Source organism: Vigna angularis, chromosome 5, assembly GCF_016808095.1.
Source record: "Vigna angularis cultivar LongXiaoDou No.4 chromosome 5, ASM1680809v1, whole genome shotgun sequence".
NCBI lineage: Eukaryota > Viridiplantae > Streptophyta > Magnoliopsida > Fabales > Fabaceae > Vigna > Vigna angularis.
The window spans coordinates 37,147,545-37,162,886 of NC_068974.1; the positions used below are offsets into that span (position 1 = coordinate 37,147,545).

At 29.6% G+C, this 15,342-nt stretch overlaps 4 protein-coding genes across 4 annotated transcripts; 1 reads left to right on the plus strand and 3 right to left on the minus strand.

Annotated features, from left to right (window-relative positions):
- The first annotated feature begins 1,048 nt into the window (after positions 1-1,048).
- On the plus strand, positions 1,049-2,064 carry LOC108339750 (uncharacterized). Its single transcript, XM_017576950.2, has one exon. The coding sequence runs from the start codon at positions 1,176-1,178 to the stop codon at positions 1,599-1,601; it is 426 nt and encodes a 141-aa protein (XP_017432439.1). The 5' UTR covers positions 1,049-1,175; the 3' UTR covers positions 1,602-2,064.
- Positions 2,065-3,486: 1,422 nt separating this feature from the next.
- On the minus strand, positions 3,487-4,745 carry LOC108340568 (non-symbiotic hemoglobin 1). The gene is made up of 4 exons (XM_017578039.2): positions 4,422-4,745; positions 4,210-4,324; positions 3,983-4,099; positions 3,487-3,851 (listed from the first exon to the last, which is right to left on the minus strand). Exons 1-4 carry the CDS (start codon positions 4,628-4,630, stop codon positions 3,711-3,713), a joined length of 582 nt encoding a protein of 193 aa, XP_017433528.1. The 5' UTR covers positions 4,631-4,745; the 3' UTR covers positions 3,487-3,710.
- Positions 4,746-7,136: 2,391 nt separating this feature from the next.
- On the minus strand, positions 7,137-8,057 carry LOC108340569 (hemoglobin-2). Its single transcript, XM_017578040.2, has 4 exons — positions 7,901-8,057; positions 7,664-7,778; positions 7,479-7,595; positions 7,137-7,408 (listed from the first exon to the last, which is right to left on the minus strand). The coding sequence occupies exons 1-4, from the start codon at positions 8,002-8,004 to the stop codon at positions 7,271-7,273; spliced, it is 474 nt and encodes a 157-aa protein (XP_017433529.1). The 5' UTR covers positions 8,005-8,057; the 3' UTR covers positions 7,137-7,270.
- Positions 8,058-12,350: 4,293 nt separating this feature from the next.
- On the minus strand, positions 12,351-14,427 carry LOC108340567 (plastid division protein PDV2). The gene is made up of 3 exons (XM_017578037.2): positions 14,327-14,427; positions 13,968-14,238; positions 12,351-13,072 (listed from the first exon to the last, which is right to left on the minus strand). The coding sequence occupies exons 2-3, from the start codon at positions 14,163-14,165 to the stop codon at positions 12,401-12,403; spliced, it is 870 nt and encodes a 289-aa protein (XP_017433526.1). The 5' UTR covers positions 14,166-14,238; positions 14,327-14,427; the 3' UTR covers positions 12,351-12,400.
- Between the last annotated feature and the right edge of the window lie 915 nt (positions 14,428-15,342).

Below are 15,342 nucleotides of genomic sequence, written 5' to 3' on the forward strand. Positions count from 1 at the left end.
TTTAAATGACTTAATGAAATCAATTATAACTTACTTGTTTTATTGATTTTTTAATTAACTTATTGTTTGATTGATTATTTTTAACATATAAAAAAATTCGAGCTAAATTATTTATTTAACTTATTATTGTTTACTTTTAATATATATATATATATATTTATTGATTGATTGATAATGGCTTATATGTTGTGTGAAAGAACTTATTAATGATTGTTGAAGATGATACAAATATAGAAGAAAAGAGAGGAAAAAAGGGAATGCTAACAGTGGAAAGTGGAAACAGTAACGGGAAAAAGATGATTTCTGATGAAAAAGAAGCTCTCACCCATGCAATGTTAGGAGTCATGTGAAAACAAAATACGTATCATCACAGAAAATTCAGTGATGCTTCCAACCACACACACAAACACACTCTCCAAGACTTCAAACTTTACATGCTTTTCTTTTTTCAGGTCATTTTCACCACTCTCATCCGTTCATTCATCTTCCTCATCTGCAAGGAAATTATTCCCAACAACACTATTTCCCATATCATTACCAATAATATATACTAGTAACTTTTTCTATCATCTATATCATTTTATACAACACTAACTCATCAATGCAATCAGAAGACAAATCTTCAATCCAAACAACCTCGATTTATGCTAATCAAATTTTATTATAATTACTCCTTCCTACGTAAGTACTGCAGTTTTAACCTAAACTTTTGTCTGTAAACAAGAACTACAAGAAAAAATAATAATTATACTTTGTACCTCCAATCTGATATTTTTTTCTCCTGTCGTTGTTGAACAATAAAAGATGACGTTGAAGCCATGATTAGTTTCCCTTGACGACATGTGGAAAACGGGACCATAACCTTTGAGGACAAAAGCACTTACGCACGACATAACAACTGTGCATAGGTTTCGTTACCTGCACAGTACAAAGGAAGCTACGAAGAAGCATGTTCAAGGCTAATATACCTTCCTATCAGTTTCCGTGCTTTTCTTGCATTACTTTTCTTATTATAATAATATTAATCCAACAATTATGTCTCATTCGTTCAAGTTCTTCTCTTTTTCCTCTTTGCTTATAAATACCACCACCAACTCTCCCCAATTCCTTCACAGAAAAACTAGTATCCACAACACTTTTCTCCAAGTTTCTAGCACGGAAGAACGAAGAACAGCATGGGAATCTGCACATCTACTGAATACTCAGTCAAAGGCGGAAACCAGAGTTGGCAATCCATGGTGAACATAGTGAAAATAGATGGAAGGTTGGAGCAACTGAAGGAGCCAATTAAGGCATGGCATGTCTTGTCTGAGAACCCAAACTGCTACATCTGCTGCTCAGAAACCATGTATGTTGGATCACCAATGCTTCCTGTGTCTCCAACGGAAGATCTTCACTTGGGTCTCATATACTTCCTCGTACCACTTTCCAAATCCCGTGTTCCACTCTCTCTTCAGGACCTGGGGGCACTAGCCATCAAGGCTAATGCAGCTCTAGCTTCAACTGCAACACCTAACTACCCAATCTTGAAAGCTAATCCACAAAAGAAATTCCGTACGCATCCTACACTTTCAAACGTTTCTCTGGGCTATTCCCATTAGATTTTGGAAAGTGGGTTTGGAAATTGCATGTGTGATATCTTCACACGTGTTGTGAAATCTGAGGATTTATCTGCTGGATGTTGATGGTGAAGTCAAGAGACAAGCTAGATATGTTGAAGACTGGCAGTTTCGAAGTTCTGCAGAAACTTTCATGAAATACAACGAAGAATTACATATGATGGTTGAATTGAAAGTTAACATTTTCAAGGGAATTAAGATGACGAAGACCAGATTATCGATCAATTCCTACTCTGGAGAGTACTCATGTGAAATGGACGAGACTTCATAATTATAAGCCAGAAATGAAATCTGTATGCTAGAACCTATTCTGGCTAATAATCATTTTTTGTCAAATAGTTATCTAGACTTAAATTTTTTGACCTATTGGGTTGTCTATATGTCTGTACATCAGCTTCTTGAGATAATTGAATTTAAGTTGTTGTGCTTTAGCACTTTGCAATGATCATGGTTTTAATAAACTCGTTCGTGTCTGTTGTATTTATTTATGAAAGAAGACCATACATATAATATTCTAATTGATGAAAGAAATATTCATGTTGGATTTCCTCACTCAATATCATAAACAATAATCTTGTTATGTATGTTAGGTATGTATACATATATGACGTAAGTGATTCCGTCACATAGATTTAAAATTTGACTAACTGCATTCTATTCAAAGTAGATGTAGGGGTTGAAAAAGCAGCCAGCAGAAGAACTATGTTCCAAATTATGTGGACCTAGATGGTTATTAATTGGTAAAGTTCTTCAATTCAAGATATATTCATACAATTGGAATCAAGTTTCAGCCTCGGATTCTGGTTGAATATCCATATGAAATTGTATGATGATAAATATTATAAACAGATTCGAGTAGCATAAGAGACAGAAAGAAAAGCACAAACATGCATGGACAAATGGGTACACATCACATGCTTATATGCTTCTGCATCTTCTCAAATGCTTCCCCTGCTGTTCAGACTTGAGAGTCTGTGCATGTATGTCTGTATGTACATTACTTCAGTGGATCCCACTGAAGGTTTTCAGAACATTGTTTGTTTTCTCTGAATGAATGAGATGAAAGAGAGGACTTTCTTTTCTATCTGGGAACTTGTTATATTGGATGCACATGCACCTCCTCATGAACTAGGGTTTTTATTTAATTTTTTCAGGTGTGTTGCTTCATACATATCTCACTTAATTGAGATCACATTATTCTGTAGAGATGCTTTAATACACTTTTTTTTATTAAAAAAAAGTTGGTTAAATGTTTTATTATTTAGTCTCCATGACATTAATTACCTAAATACTGTTTATATTTTGGTACTTTTAGGTCTTATGATTTGATTTTGATTTTGTTGTGAGTTTCCTTAAAAAAACCTTTTTTTCTTTGTTTATATACACTTCTACGTAATGTGATATAATATTATGATGATGTAACATTTTATTTGTCCAGTCCTTTTTCACATATCAACTTCAATCATAAAGACTTAAAATAAACAAAAATAATAAACATTAAAATTAAAATTTCTTAATTAGAAGATTTAAAAGACATTAATTTCTACATTTTTTTCGATAAATGATGTATCTTTCTTTACACGTGGGTTCTATTTCAAGAAAAAAAAAGGATACATAGAGATACTGTTTCTACAAAATTTTTAACATGTGGGTAGGACACCCATACATGTGCTTGGTTAATAAAAAACAATAAGAGAGAGAAATGAAAAATGAAAGTTATTTAATTAAAGAGAAACTTGCTTGTTATGATTACCGTTCCTCTGTTTTGGCTTGGAAAAAGATGTCAAGAAACATCGTGAACTCCCATTGAAGTTCCATTGCTAAACTACTATCCCTTCATCAGGGAAGACACAGCAAATAAATGTACACAAAGCCACAAACAGCTATAATTCATTCAGACAACTTCAATTTCAGAACTGTTACATTAATGCCAGACACTTACTTTCCTACCTAGCAACTTCTAAATAGCTACATTACATTCACACAAAAGAAAAGCACCAACACTCGGCACTTTTATTATCACAAACAGTCATCAAGTTTATTCAGTTTCAGAGGGATGGAATGAAAAGCTTCAGGTGTGGAATTGTTTGTCTAAGAGGAGGGTGGTTTCATTTCAGATTTAATGGCATCCACCAGCTGATCATAAGCTTCTGCCCATGCATTCTTCATCTCTGGTGACCACATTTCAGGTACAGCTTCTTTTATGGTCTCCAAAAGTGCAAACTTTGTCACCTTAACAAAACCAGAGAGAATATATAATCAACTGCATACATTACTCTTCTACAAAAGTATTATCCACATATATTACTTCAATGTTCAATTAGTCAACCATACTTATATTGAAAGTTGATTATATTATATACCTCAAAATGCTCGTTTGCAACGCCAGTTCTAAAATGGGTAGCACCTAATTTTTTCAAGGTGGATTCTCTGACAGTGACTTTCCCAGCTTTCCGCAGTTGAACTGCTGAATCACAGGTCTACAATAACAAGAAAGTGGTACCAAGAAACATGGCATCTATAATACATTAATAGTTTAATTAATAATTAACTGGAGATTTGGTTCAGTGTTAATTTAATTTCAGCTTACCATTACAAAGACAGACGTTGCATGGGGCTTGAGCTTGGGGTTTTGCTCCAAAGGAACGGTTGAATCTCTCAAGAATGAGAACAATTTCTGAGCTGATGGAGCAATCTCAAATATTCTACCAAGTTTGAAGCCATATCAGTTGAATAATGATTTGAGAAAGAGATAAAGTTAAAACGTAAGCAAGAGAGTTTGAAAAAATGGAAGAAGCTTACTTCAAGAAAAACTTGAGACCCAACTCCCCAGAATTCTTCTTCATCGCGTTCCATGATTTCACCACCAGAGCTTCTTGCTCTTCCGTGAAACATTTTCCCATGGAGTTCATGTTGTGTGGTATGCTAAGGTATTTGTTTAGGATTGTGATTGCAGTGGAAGTTGTTGATGTTGTGGCTTGCTTTGGTAAAGCTTTTATAGTGGGATTCATTGAAACGAAGTTGGCCTTTCACTGCAACGTGGAGTCATTCCCATTGCATGTTTTCTTAGTCCATTTGCTTTCCAGAATAGTAAAAAATATATCCAAAACAACATATTTTTTGGATTATATGTGGATAGATTTGGTTGATGCCACCTTTTGTGGTGTATCTGAAGGTATGTACGGTTGCAAAGTGGCATACTAGGAGCACAAAAACCAGGGGCTGCTTCATGGTTTTGATCAGTCAACATGATCGTGTAGTTGAATTTGAACTTGAATTGATTTGTCTGAACATGCCCTACGTAAGCCATGATGAGATCAAATCAAATTATTCTATGCTTATATGCTTCATTATTTTTTTATCTCTTTCCTCTTATGATCATATTATAATAACTGCTTATAACTTTCATGTTTTCTTTTAAGAACTACACCAAAAGATGAAGAGTACAACCTCAACTACGGTTTCTTTTTTCTTCTGCAATTATGGCGGCGCATTCTGGTTGATTAGTTTATTCTCGTGAGACCAGACACCACACAACTGATATAATTCAGTTCTTTTATGTAATTTTGTATTTACGATACACATCTGATTGAACAAACTGATTTATTAGCTCAAATTTTAAAAATTAGAAATTTATCAACTTGTTTATTATTCAGTTTGTAAAATTGATTTTGAATAAAATTATTGTAGCAAACATTTTTGAAGTAAAGTAATATTTGTTTAAAATTTTCATGAATAATGGTTGTTAACTCTACAAACGCAGGTATCACGAAAATGCTTTATGTTGATTTAAATAGGTAAAAAAATAATATAGCTTTTTATGTGTATCAGTAGAAACTTCTGTTTTTAAGATTTCTGCTTCAAATAAAGCAAAATACAAGATTAACGCAAAATATTAAAACTCAATATAACATTTTATCTATACAAAAACTAGTTAAGTCATTTTAACTCAAAAGTTGATTTTAGATTAATCAATTTCTTAATTCTAAGAAAACATTGTTGAAAATCAAAATGTAAGTCTAAGTCTTATATTAAATAAAAATAAAAAAGTAGAACAATTATTAAAAGTGAAAAATTCATTAATCTATTATTATAAGGTTTTGGATAGAAGGTAGTATCATTCTCTTATATGATTGTATTTATATGATTGGATATGTGTCTCTTTCTATACTCAACAAACTAAAGTACTAAAGTTATTTTAAGGTAATTTTAACTTTCGATGACATGAGTTGCAATGAAAGGAACGAATGAAAAAGGAAATAAAATGTTCTAACAATTATATATATATATATTTTTTTTTGTTAAGATCAAAGATTAAACTATAATGAAAAACTAGCTCAAAACTTTAAATGAACAAAAAAAATTAAAGATGTAATTTTATTACACAGATCTAGTTAATATGAATTGTTTTACCATGTCAAATGAGAAGTTATATATAATTTTTAAGCAAAATTCAAAGTAAAACTAATTTTTTTACAATTAAAAATTAGAAACGATAAATAGATTGTTCACATTTTGATGAAAAATTCATGTAATGACTAGGTATGAATATAAGAATAGGTAATATGTATTTTTTAATTGAGTAAGAGATTGAAATTAGTATATATTTGTTGTGTTTTTGTCCCAATATTCATACTTCTCTTTATTCTGTTACTTTTTAAAATACTAAATAGTTATGGTTTATTAGATAATTGTAATATATATATATATATATATATATATATATATATATATATATATATATATATATATATATATTCTTTTAGTAATTTGTTTTACTTACTTTTTTCTTGAATTCTTTTGATTGTTTGACTTATTTTATATTTATAAAATTTACATTTTTGTTTTCTTTGTATAGTTATAATAGTGTGTTAAATTTTAATGTATTATAACCTTTATAATTAGATAAAGGAAGTAACTATTTGAAGTATTTTTAAATTCAAATATTTGTTTTTTATAATCTTTTAATATTTTTTTAACTTTTTAAACATTATTTTATTAATGTTTTCAAAATTTATTAGATGTTTTTTATGTTATAAATTTTTATTTATATATAATTGAGTAATAATTTATAGGATTCCTTCATTTTTATTTAAGTTATATTATTATTATTTTTAAATATTTTAAATTGAATGCATTCTTTTTTTGATATAGAATATTTAATAATATTATATTTTTTGTAAAAATTAATTAATTAATATCAAAAAAATTAGAAAAACATTGAAATAATTAAAAAACATATGAGCACAAATATGAAAAAAAGTTTTGTATCTATTGAATATTAGAATAAAAAAGAATTTATATTTTTTACGATGAATTTCTTATTCCCTTCCCCTGTCTCCAATAAAACCTTCTCTGTTCTCCCATTCTACCAGTAAAAGACAAGCACACCTTCATTTTCTGTACTGTTAGTTTACGAATAAACATTACCGATCCTAAAGATATGCAATCCGCACAACAAAATATAAATATACATGCAACCTTATGATTTTGTTTTAAATATATAATAGTTTCTGATTTTGTGTAATCTCTGATCTGATTTAAAGCCACAATTATTAGTAATCACCTTACAGATTTAAAAAAGATACATTATTCTCCATACAAACACCACCTTATCAATCTTATTCAATCCGAGAAAAAGGAACTAGAATCTAAGACGAGGGCTTCATTTCAGATATGATGGCATCAGCCAGCTGATCATGAGCTTCTTCCCACGCATTCTTCATTGCCTCTGACCACATTTCAGGCACTGCTTCTTTTACTGTCTCCAAAAGTGCCATTTTTGTTACCTTAACAAACTAAAACAATCAGAATATACACATACCTCAAAATGCTCATGTTTTAAGAATATATACACACCTCAAAATGCTCCGGTGCAACACCGGCTTTAAAATGAGAAGCACCTAATTTTTTCAAGTTTGATTCCCTCACAGTCACTTTACCAGCTTTCCTCAGTTGAGCAGCCGAGTCACAGGTCTGAAATAACAAAAACAACATGGCATGAAGTGATGATAAAGATGAAATGAATGAAGTGATAAAATTACCATGACAAAGACAGCCATGGCATGGGGCTTCAGCTTCGGGTTTTCCTCCAAAGGGACGTTAGAATCTTTCAAGAACGAGAACATTGGCCGAGCTGCAGGAGCAATCTCCAATATTCTAGACGTTAAATTCAAAGTCTCGTATCAGTCATGATAAGTTCAATTGTTGAAAAAGATGCAGTGCGTTGTACTAATTAGCAGTTCGTGATTGAAAAAGTTGAAGAAATTCGTGTAGCTTACTTTTTGAAGAACTTGACACTGTGTTCTCCAGCATTCTTCTTCATTGCTGCCCATGATTTGACCACAAGAGCTTCTTGCTCTTCTGTGAAAACTCTTCCTTCCATGTTTGTAAGTGGTGGTATGAGACTGTGATATGATAGAAGTGGTTGGTGTTGTGGCTTGCTTTTATAGACAGGTTCCTTCAAGATGAGGTTGCCCCTTCAATGCTATGGGTAGGCGTTTGTCTGGCACGTTCTTTGATTCTGATATTTTCAAGAAAAAAAAAAGTATCAATTAAAATATTAAATTAGTCATCATTTTTTATAAAGAGGAGTATTAAAACATGAGTCTATATTAATAACTAGTATTTGTACTCCTCAAACGCATAGGATTTTTAAAATTTATAATATATTTATTATATTAATTTGTGTTTACAAAAATATAATTACAATTTAATACAATATCTTATTTTATAAAATTAAATAATAATATTTGTATTATTTTTATAAAGAGAATATATTTAAGATATTTATATATATTTTTTATAAAATGTATGGTATATAATTTTTTAAAACAATATATAGTCAATGATTATATTGTATAGACATATTCGTCCGTAACGAGTGGACAAAATTATCATAAATGTATTAAAAAGATCATCAGATCAATGAATAAACACATTTGTCTAATTGAAATTGTTAAATTTGTCTAAATAAGTGTGTAGATAAATTCGCTTAATCATAGTATGCACAAAGTTGTATATTAAGTATGTGTATTAAGTATTAATAGATTCATTTAATCAATACAAACAAACTTATCTAACGTATACGGCTAGATTCATCTAATTTTTGTATGGACAAAGTCATGTTGTGTTTGTTATTACTCATCTAATCGATGTATAAACAGACTCATGTATGAACAAGTTCGTCTAATATGTATTCATAGACTCATTTAATCATTATATGAATATATTCGTCTAATGTATATTGCTAGACTTGTCTAATCAATGTATGGGCAAACACGTTTTATGTATATTATTAGACGCGTCAAATCAGTATATTGACAAACTCGTCTAATGTGTGTTGATAGACTCATATAATTATTGTATGGAAAAAGTATTCTGGTATGTATTCATAGACTTGTTTAATTAATGTATACTCGCCTAATATTATTAGTAGAAGTGCATTAAATGAAGAGCTTTAGATGTATGGCAGAAGTATCTTATACATCGTTTGGTAAGTTCACTCATATAGTATGATGGACTCAAACTTATATTGTTTGATTTTATATCATTTGATAAGTTATTCTGTATTGTCTCATCAATTCATTAGTGAGTCTTTTATTAGTTAGTTATTCTATTGAGTCATTTGGTGAATTTATTCTAGTATATTTTCTGATTAGTTTATTCTACTATATGTTTGATAAGTTCATTATACTATATTATTTACGTATTGATTCGTCTAATGATTTTGCTTGTGTCATCTTATCATGTATCATTTTATGTATGAATCATATAGAACTTTATTTATTATTTATGTAATTTACTATTTATTTATTTTATTTATATTAATAATTTATCATGTATATTTATAATTATTATTATGGTTAAATATGTTTTTATCCCTAAACTATCATGCGATTTTAATTTTCGTCCCTCTTTGAAACTTTGATATATTTTCATCCCTCTCCTTTTAAAAAGTTCCAGATATAGTCTTCCACAACCAACGATATTAGTCTTTTTCTAACGTGGCTAACGATATATCACATAACATGTTGCATACTATAACATGTGGTCGTCATGTCAATCATCTTCCCCACCAGAAACCCTAACACCAAGAAGTATGAAAACTAAAATCACATAATAGTTTAGGAACCAAAAACATAGTTAACCTAATTATTATTTATATTCACTATTATTTTTTACAAATTTTTTCTTTATTATTATTTATTTATATTTATATTATTTGTTACTATTTATTATATAATATATTATTTAGTGTAATTTATATTTATTATTATCAGTTAACATTTTTTATTATTTATTCTAAATTATTTTATTATATATTCATATGAAAGCACATCTTTAAGACATGGAGCATTAGGTATTCATACTTATCATTAAATTATACGAAAATGAAATATTTATTAGACTTGTGTGTCATAAGGAAATTATGTTTTATTAAATCTAAATATTTATTAAAATTTATTATTAATCATTTATTACTGGTTATTATCTATTATTCATACTAATTATCATTTATTATATAATTTATATTATTTATTATGAATTGTTTTATTATATATTTAAATGAAAACACATGTCTTTAAGACATGAAGCATTAGTTATTCAAACTACGATAAGTGAAATATTTATTAGACTTGTACGACATTAAAGAAATTATGCTTTTAGTAAATCTAAATATTTATTCTTATTTATTATGAACTACTTATATTTATTATACCATTTATATTATTTATTATCATTTAACTTCATTAGTAATTTCATCTTTAAATATATGTTTTTATTTCCTTTTATCCTTATATTTATTTTTTTAATTGAGTTTCTATATTTTTCTTCAAAAAAATAATTGAGTTTTTATTTTAGTAAAAATATTCAATATGATTATTTTTGTTAAATAATATTAATTTCATTTGAAGATGTTACGTATCAAAATTTAAATATATCACATTAAAATTTGTAATATTTACTACTTGCAAAGTGTTAGTGTCAAATTTAAAGAGATTCCGAAATAGAAAATCATTTGGATCTTAAAGTCACAAACTTAGATTTTTACACACAACACTTTCAAATAATGTTAATTCTAATTTAATAAAAGTGGGTTACATTAATGAAATAAAAAATTTAAATATAGAAATTAAATTACAAACTTGTTGTTTATATTTATTATTATCAATTATTATTTATTATGATTTATTATATATTCATATATCAAAGCACATTTCTTTAGACCTGTATTCAAACACATCAATTAAGATTATACGATAATTAAATATTTATTAGACTCGTATGACATTAATGAAATTATGTTTTTTACTAAATCCAAATATGTATTCACATGTTTCAAATTGAGAACAAAAACAAAAGATCTTACAAATAGAAAAAAAAATATATATTTACAAACAAACAAAAACTTTATATACTTCTTCATTCACCTCCAAAACAATTTTGTTACAATTCTTTTATCCAAACATGAATAATTCCTTTTGAACCTGAGCATTTCCAGCATGATGTGTCTTGTGTCATGTTACGAGCTTCAACAGAAATAGGTCAAACCCCAACACATCTGTTCTTTCAAAAGACTGTCCATGTGACTTCCTGTAGTTACATGTGAATCCCTTTTATCTAAGACCTTGCTCCATTCCAACCATGGCTTTTAACGACAATCTCTGTGTGAGGATAAGGAAGAAGAGAAATTCACTAAAAGCAAGAGACATAGGAATTTAATATAAAAAATAATGTATTAAAGGAACAAGGAGAATAAACAGCATGAATTATGTTAACACACAATTTTAACATGCACTGAATTATATTATTGGTGATCTCACCGAGAATGCAAGAGTGGTGACAAGATTTTAACGTAGTTTTAGAAATTCTTGTTAATTGGAAATGAGCTTTTTGTTATTGAGAAAAAAAGAAGTTTATCTCAAAAAGACTCTATGACATCTATGTTAGTAAGAGAGGTTAAAATTTTATGAACAGAATAAATATAAGTGTTTAAGAAGTGAATATTCCTTAAAAATAACATGAATCATAATTTATATTTTTATTGAAAATAATATTTATTTCAAAATTATGATATTAAATTGTCAAAATTAGTTATGATATATAAATATGATGAAATAAAAAATGAATTTGAACTGTATTATAATAAAAAAAAAACTTTACTAATTCAATGTGTTTTAGACTTAGGAACAATTCGTATAATATATATAGTTTATAGTTAGTATAGACTCAGAATAATATGCTATCAACTCAACTTTTATTAGAAGAAAAACAAAGTACAGACTAACACACTAATCGAATCATAAAGCACTTGTGTTAACAATATATTACACATCATATTAATAGTATTTTCAAATTCAACGACCAATTACACGTGCATAATATTTCCATAATTCATGCGATGGCAAGGGTAGGACACGTGGCTTTTTCTGCCAAAATAAAGTAATGATTTCTTATTCATTCTGCCAAAATAAAGTAATGATTAGTCTTTGGACTTACTAATTAATTGTTTCATATTTGATTAATGTAACTATGGTTTTCTTAAAGATCTTTCATTCAAATCCTTAAAATGTAAAATTATTATTAAATTGTCGTGTTTATTCAAAATTTCTCCCATTTTCAAAATAAAGGATGAACTGCAACACCTACCAAAACCAAGACACTCAGCCACTGAATATAACATTTTCAAAAGCATATTGACAAAAGGTAGAACGAAGGAACAAAAGAAAGGGAGAAGAAAGTGAACTGATATACAATGCAGAGTACAAAAGCCATTGTCAACCACATCCATAGTTTATATCAGGAGTTGCAGCAACAGCTGAAAATGGAATTTCAACCCTCTCTTTCACTAGGCATCGTGCTTCCCCATTTTCCCACACCATTATTTTCCCAGGTGGACACTGAGTACTTGGTCTCTCACCCCCGTTTTTAGTTGTAGATCTCTCCACATTTTCTACTCTGTGACGCCAGCCTTGCACGCTGAAACGTGTGCCTAACTTAGGCCCGAAACCAGACAAACTTAATATTGATACCACGCCAACTACCGTGAGCATTGTTTTGGCTGCAGAAGTTATAAAAAATCCCAATCCTTTTCTCGAATTTTTAGCCCCATTTTCAACGAGATTTTGATCTTTTTCACGGAGATTCTTGTTGGTCTCAATCATTGGATCAAGCGTCATTAACCCATTGCGACCAGACTTGTTCACGGAAGGAATCTGCGAGAGATATTCCTTGTCCATAGACACAGAGTAGGGAGGGCGGCTAGGATATGGAGGAAGTAGTAGATCATTGCTGTGCTCCACTGTTTCACTAGCAAAAGTGGAAGCTTCATGTATCACTTCCAATTCCTTACCTTTGTACTCAGAGAGCTTGTCAATTAACATTTTGCGACTGTTTTCAATCTCAGCCAAGGCAATTTCTCTTTCATATCGCTGTTGTTGCTGCAGAACCTAAAAAAAGCACAACGATACATATGATTCGCAAACTCTTATCTCGATCATAATTTGATTATTTTCTCATAGCAAAGCATAAAAATCATACAACTTTAAAAATCATCTTACAAGCATTAATATAAGCTCAAAATAATAAATAAAATCATATTTTCGCAGCGTCACAAAGTAGGAAAGAGTGTGAAGGACTGATGGCATACTGATCACACACTTCCAAACTCCAACGAGTCAAGTTTCATTTCACATTGTGGATTTGCAAGGCCAAGAATGAAGAAACCATTAATTTAGAATGTAAATATGCAATGCAAGGGAAAACTGTATTTCTAACAAAGCACAAACGTAGACACACCATGTTTCCACAATAGTCAAATCAAGCATCTAAATACAATCCGGGACAGTTTAGTTTGAGAAAATGCTTTCTGTTTTCAGTTTTCATTACAAAAAATACCAATTTACTTATTATTTTCAAGGGTCTGCATAAAACTAATGAAAAGGTGTATTCATTCATTAGTAAGGTGGTATTTTCTCAATCCATGAAGCACCTCAAGCACCTAGACTGCAAATACACTGCAGATACCTGTGGTGACAGTTAACCACAGGCATTACTGAACTTGAACATGTACAGTTAACAACTTTGGTCACAAAAATGGAGTTTATTGGCATTTGATTATCGACAAGAATGAACAAAAGCTGGTAAGCTACAAAACTTCCATAACGTACCAAGACCACCACTCAAATCTCGAACTCACTAACTGAGGCAGCAGCAAATCAAATACCCAACCAACAAGCTATGAAAAACAAATACAATCTAGGATATCCCACAATTCCCAACCGCCAAAAAAGCCCCAAATAAAAATAAAGAAAAGAAAAGAAACCTAATTTTGAAATATGGCACCTGCAAAGAAGAAAGTTGGGTCTCCAAGGCTTCAAGGGCATCGCAAATGTTGAGAAGGCGCTCGGTGGCTTCTTCATCGTCGTCGTCGGCGTGCGGCGTGGGACCATTGGCGGTGTCGGTTCTGTGGATGCAATTGGTGATTTTCAATCGAAGTTCTGTGGCTCTGGCCAACACTAACCCTATGCCTTCCTCTTCCATTCTCCTCTTTCTCTCTCTCCCTCTGTCTCTCTGTCTCTCTTTGTTTGTTTCCTTTGTTCGGTTCTTTTCTACCCTAAATTCAATGCTTGTAATTTCAATTTCATAATATTAATTTTGTGAATTTGAAAGAGAAAAAGAAAAGTTTGACATGAAATCCAAACCCGCCAAATGCTTTCCAGTGGTGGGGATTGTGATCAAGTGATTCTGGTGCGCCATAGAGAAAGAAAATCTACGCTCATTAACTTTTGCGCTTTTGTCAAACTTCCCAAACAGACAAACATTAATATCAAAACTTTTTTTATCATTTCCACAAATTACTTTTCAATTTTCATCTCTTTTCTTTTATTTAATTTATTTCAGTGTGTTAAAATACTAATTTATTACCCTGTTAAAATTATTCCACCTATATATATATATATATATATATATATATATATATATATTACTATTTGCACAAATGTCTAGAAAAATTTAGGGTTTATAAAAGTATAAGATGAAAATTGGATTGGATGGATTTAGGGAATTTTTCTTTTAAAAGTAGTATTCTTTCACCTTTTGGATTGCCGTGGGGCTATGATTCTCTAACCTGTTCGTGAAATATAGTAGAAATTATTAGCAAAATATCTCCTAATAAGAAACAAAAGAAAATGTGATGAGTTGGAAAGAATATTTCAACAGAAAAATTATATTACCAAGTAATAAAAAATAACTACTTTTCAAAGATTATTAATTCATAAAAAATTATTGTTGTAGAATCTTTATATAACCCTTACCGAATTCTTATCCTTATTTAACCTTTACCTAAGTTTTAGGTTGAATTCTTATAATTCTCCTATTAATTAGTTCTTCTATTTATATATTAGTTATTTTATTGATTTTTAAGTAAAGTGGAATTTCATACTCATATTTATTGATCTATGGAGTTTTTAGCTTACATATTAGTTATTTTATTTAATTCTTTATGAGTTGTAAGATTTCAGACGATGAATCCTAACAATTTTTTCTTCGATTAGTTTTTCGATCATTTTTACTTAAATATTAGTCTTTTTAACGTGGGAGTTCAAATTCAAATTGAATACTAAAATTTTCCATTTATGAGTCTTTCGACTTATATATATATATATATCATCTTACTTACTTTTACCATTAATCTTTAACTTAAAACCTTCTCTTTACA